At 35.1% G+C, this 5,125-nt stretch overlaps 1 protein-coding gene across 1 annotated transcript; it reads right to left on the bottom strand.

The window, feature by feature from the left end:
* Window positions 1-2,531: 2,531 nt before the first annotated feature.
* On the bottom strand, window positions 2,532-4,112 carry LOC138697879 (uncharacterized). The gene is made up of 2 exons (XM_069823463.1): window positions 4,077-4,112; window positions 2,532-3,715 (listed from the first exon to the last, which is right to left on the bottom strand). The coding sequence occupies exons 1-2, from the start codon at window positions 4,086-4,088 to the stop codon at window positions 2,888-2,890; spliced, it is 840 nt and encodes a 279-aa protein (XP_069679564.1). The 5' UTR covers window positions 4,089-4,112; the 3' UTR covers window positions 2,532-2,887.
* Window positions 4,113-5,125: the final 1,013 nt, after the last annotated feature.

The following is a 5,125-nucleotide window of genomic DNA, read 5'->3' as shown; positions in this document are numbered from 1 at the left end:
AGTGATCACTTCCAAATAGGTATGAAAGATCATTCTGTCAATGCGGGAGAACAATATCGTAAGCTAACTATGGGTGACTCTTATTATACAGGAAATTTTACCAAAAAGTAATCATAACAAACCGACAGTAGCGACCTCTTGGACGCATAGTATATTAATTTAACTCTAAGAAACGGAAAAACTATCCTGCTCATACGTTTTTACAATAATAAAGTCGAACAACTCATTTTAGTCTAACGGTCAGGTACATACAGAGATGGAAAACGTTTAGTATTTTTAAAATACTTAAACTTAACATCTAACATTATCATATGAATTAGGTACAGTATAAAGTTGTACATTTTTAAAATGTTTTGAATGATTTCAAACTTCGTCACTTCAGTGATATCTTACAATTTCTATTTGGTAGCACTATTATGTAAAACTAATAATTAAGAATCATAATATCTTTCCTCTTGTTCCTACATCGTGTATAAGTATATTTCAGTTAACCTTTCTATGTAAAAACATTATGCATTATTATATTTGATAATTACTGTTTCTGATACCTCACATATATCGACGTCCATAAGAGAAGATAATATAATAGGAAGAGAAAGTAAAGTGGAATAATGGCAGGACTAAAAAGAATGTCATTCGCTATTCTTGTCTCAGTCAGTGCTCTCATCCACAATATACTGTACTGGTATTAACCCAGATATGCCTACTGTCCTATTAAAAGGACAGTTGTCAATGTTTCAAATTACCCTCCCTACAGTTAACGCATTTGCTTTTTCACAGGTGTCACTATTACTGGTCTTAATTAGAGGCTTGCTAGGTGTGGTAAAACTGGTAATGAGAGTTCTGGTCATCGTTGAGTTTGAGATATGGACGTGAGAATTGTTCGTTTATTTCAACTATGGCATCCGAGACGCAAATCAGATAAGAATGTTAAATATTTTTACAGTTAGGAATTATTATTTTACAAATTGTTGTAGATCAAATGACTCCTAATAAACATAAATATAACGTGAAAGCACAATGCGTTCGAAATAACTATTCATTGCGACATGACAATGACGAAAACAGTACGCATATGCCCATATATTTTGAAATTGTTTCGCTATTTCAATTTTAGTGGATTTTCCCTGCATGAAATGCTATCTACGTTTGAAAATTATGCTACGGGCGAAATTTCATCTCAAATACAGACACATCACTATAATGCAGCCTACAAATGCCACACACAGTTCGTGTGCACTCAAAATTGGGTTTATGGTGTCTTGTCAGCCCAGTAAGGTGTGTGGATATGAATGGAAAAGTTGAGACACTGTCGGGTGTAGTTGCTGGGTAGCTAGTCGGCAGAGCGTTGGTTCGCTAAGCAAAAGATCCCGGGATCGATACCCAGCTCCGGAACAATTTTTCCTTTGAAATTATTCAAGTCTGCTTCACAGGGAGATATACCTGAAAGCCAGATTTGCACAGCAAGACCTGTTTACTAGTGGAGGACTGGTGACGTTCTGGAGGGAGGTACTGAACGGACATAAGTTTCTATTGTTTTTCATTTAGTATTTTTGGAAGAGGTCTTATTTTCTATCTAAATTGTTATTGTCATAACAATGTAGATTTTAGAAAATGAACTGATACCTGTCTTTCGATATTGCCACAGCAACTGCTTGATTATATGTATTGTCACTTCTCTCCCAATATAACCTCCTCCTCGAAACTTCAACACTCTTTTCGCCTATTACTTATTTTTACGTATTAATAGCAATACGGTACTATTCAATGACGAAATCATTCTAGAACGAATTTAGCCACAATGCTATCTTCAGAATAATATTAGTAGTAATAATAAAGAAATTATAATAAAATAATAACGTAATAATTTGTTAATACTAATAATAATAATAATAATAATAATAATAATAATAATTGTAAATTACAACAATTACATTGTTTCCTTTCATGTAAGCATAGTATACAATTATTCCTCAAAAGGTATGCTCATATGCCTACTGTCCTTTTAAAAGGACACCTGTTTCTAGCTCAACCAGTTACAACTAGAATGTTTGGACACCATAGATGTACTTCAGTTATATACTGCATTAAACGAGATTTGAAAAATACACAAAAATTGCAAAAAAAAAAATATTTCAGGCATAACTGGGTTAAGATGTGAACTGATTGAAATTTAACCCAAATTAGACCAAATTTTATTCAGTACATCCATTATATGTGCCGGATATTTAATGTTATATTTCTAATAAATTAATCACAGATTCCCCTATTCATATTTGAAAAGCAACTTTGCACCCCTACTTATTTTCGTGCATTAAGGGTTCTAAAATTGAATGATCTCTTGAACGAAAAATTGAAATTGTGAGCAGTATATCCCTCATATGAGCCCACAATAAGTAAAACATTAACCATAATTTATTAAAGTGTACTTGAAGTTAGAGAAGAGACATAAGTTTAATCTCACCATTCAATTCCTCATAAATTGATACAGTATAAGATTTGTATATGATGTATAAAAAATTAACCAGAAATTAAATATTCACAAACAATTCATTTTTATTTATATGGAATACATTCATACATGTATAAAAATATTTGTGCAAAATATGTACAGAGCATAATTATAAATATCTTCGAAATAAAAAAAATTATAAAAATTCAATCTATTACACATTAGGTTAACAGTGTTGTAAGCATATTCCTAATACGCTTTCATTTTCACATACAAATACTTTGTTTGCAGGGCGTGTTTGTGATAATAGATTGTCATTGCCATATTTTACCATGGTTCAAGAGCTTTGAAATTATGAACTTTATATAAATTAATGTACAAGTTTTCTTGTGAATTAGGATGCGTGGAAAATATGCGTGTTAGGCTATTACAGACTTAATGGTGACTGCCAAAATCAAATCCTCCATGACCGCCAAATCCATGTCCTCCCAGACCTCCACCGAGACCTCCGTCATGTCCCTTGATGAACACTGGTACCTTCTTCTCTACCACCACTGGTACCTTCACGGGGTAAGGGTGGGGTACAGGGACCTTCACTGGGTAGGGCTTGGGTACATGGACAGGGTGGGGTACAGGAACAGGGACCTTGACTGGAACTTTAACGGGGTAGGGGACTGTCTTTTCTACAGGGTAAGGTACATTTTTCTCTACATATACGGGGTAGGGCTTAGGTACAGGGACTGGATACGGTTTATCAACGTGAACTGGAACAGGGACCTTTACAGGAACAGGAACTTTCTTCTCAACATGGACAGGATAAGGATGAGGGACAGGCACTTTAACTTCTTTGGTGATTGTAATGGCCTTCACATGAGACTCACCGCCTCCAAGACCACTACCGCCAAAAGAATGACCTTCTCCAAGACCACTGCCGCCGAAAGAGTGACCTCCTCCAAGACCACTGCCGCCGAAAGAGTGACCTCCTCCAAGACCACTACCGCCGAAAGAGTGACCTCCTCCAAGAGAGATATCTCCACCATGGCCTCCAAGGGATAGACCGTCTCCGTGACCTCCTAAGGACAAACCACCTTCGTGGCCACCTGACAGTCCACCTCCGTGACCTCCAAATGACAGACTTCCTCCATGTCCGAAGTCTCCTCCCCCATAACCTAGGTCATGGAGTCCTCTCTTGTCCGTCTTTTTGTCCTTCTTCTGGTCTTCAGCCAGAACTAAGGACGATGTAGCCAAAAGTATGGTGCAAATCTGTAGAGAAATATTTACAAAGATATATTAAAATAAGAGTACATAAGTCTTTGTTATATGGTGTAACATCTATTCAAAAATAAACATGATTTGATGTAAAAAATAATGTTCCTAGAATAAAGATCTTGTTCTTGGTGCTCGTAGTTCGTTTTCATTTCTAGTAAGCAGACAGTTCTAGACAGTTTCAAAAGAAAGTAAGAGAATTTTTAAATTGATTTACCACATTTCTATTTATCTTTATTTGATGACTTGTTTTTTTCTAACTTGTATTACCTAACTATTTATTGTATAACCTGCTTTTATTTCATTGTAAATGTTCCTCTCCTGAATCTGTAAATTAAAATATAATATTTTTACTTACGAGAAGCTTCATGGCGCCGTGTGTACTAGTGGATGAGGCACAGAGATGCTTCTGTCTGCTAGGATGCAGTAAGCGGTTTATATACTGCTATCTCCTCTCTTCCGTCTAACATTCCTGTGCTTTCTAGTCTTGGTAAACATAATCTTCTCTGGAGCAGAACACATCGCATTGAAATCGTAGAATTGTCATATCCCGATAAACGGAGAGAATCAGATACCTTTCCTTTCTTCTGTAGTGGTTTAACAATTTTGCAATGGAAGGGGGGACTGCAGTGATTTGTCTTCGTAAACGCTATTGTCCTCTATGTTTAGTCTCTATTGGTTACTATGTAAGCCGTTGGTCCGCGAGTTTAGAGCCGACTGAAGGCGATGAATTTTTAAGGACAATAAAATTCTCGTTGTCAGGAAAGAAAGTCCCTTGTGGTTGATTTGCGGCACGTTAAAGAACTTTGTCTCTGATAGAGCATTGCCGTGAAAACTTGCCATTTTTAGCCACGTTGAATTTGGACGCTGAATTACCTTACTGTAATATACTTAATTTTCAAATTCAAATTCAAATCCTAAATTTATTTACAATTTACATTTGAAATGAATACATATGTATGGATACCCGAAATGAGCATATGTTCGTGCTCGGGCACAGTCCAGTAGTCTACATAAATTTTACAGGAATCAAATAATAATGCTGATGATAGAAAGAACAGTAATAATAATAATAATAATAATAATAATAATAATAGCATAATCGTGACAGAAATGATACAAAGATTGTAATACAAAATAATTCGTTGATAATAATAATAATAATAATAATAATATTAGTGATAAAACAAAAATATTTACAATAATAAAATAAATACTAAGACGGATAAAATAAAATATAAAACCACTAGCGAGAGTTAACACAACTTAAATAAGCATATAATAACCGGAAAAAATGAACTCGAAAATCAACAGAAAAGTTTGTTGTATCGCAGACGACAGCAACCACCGTATTGACATTGTGTTGTGCATTAATGGTAGTAGGGGATAGCCGAAAGTCTACGTAAC

This window comes from Periplaneta americana, chromosome 4, assembly GCF_040183065.1.
Source record: "Periplaneta americana isolate PAMFEO1 chromosome 4, P.americana_PAMFEO1_priV1, whole genome shotgun sequence".
NCBI classification, from domain to species: domain Eukaryota; kingdom Metazoa; phylum Arthropoda; class Insecta; order Blattodea; family Blattidae; genus Periplaneta; species Periplaneta americana.
The sequence above is the reverse complement of the archived record's forward strand: the minus strand, read 5'-3'. Positions and strand labels throughout refer to the sequence as shown.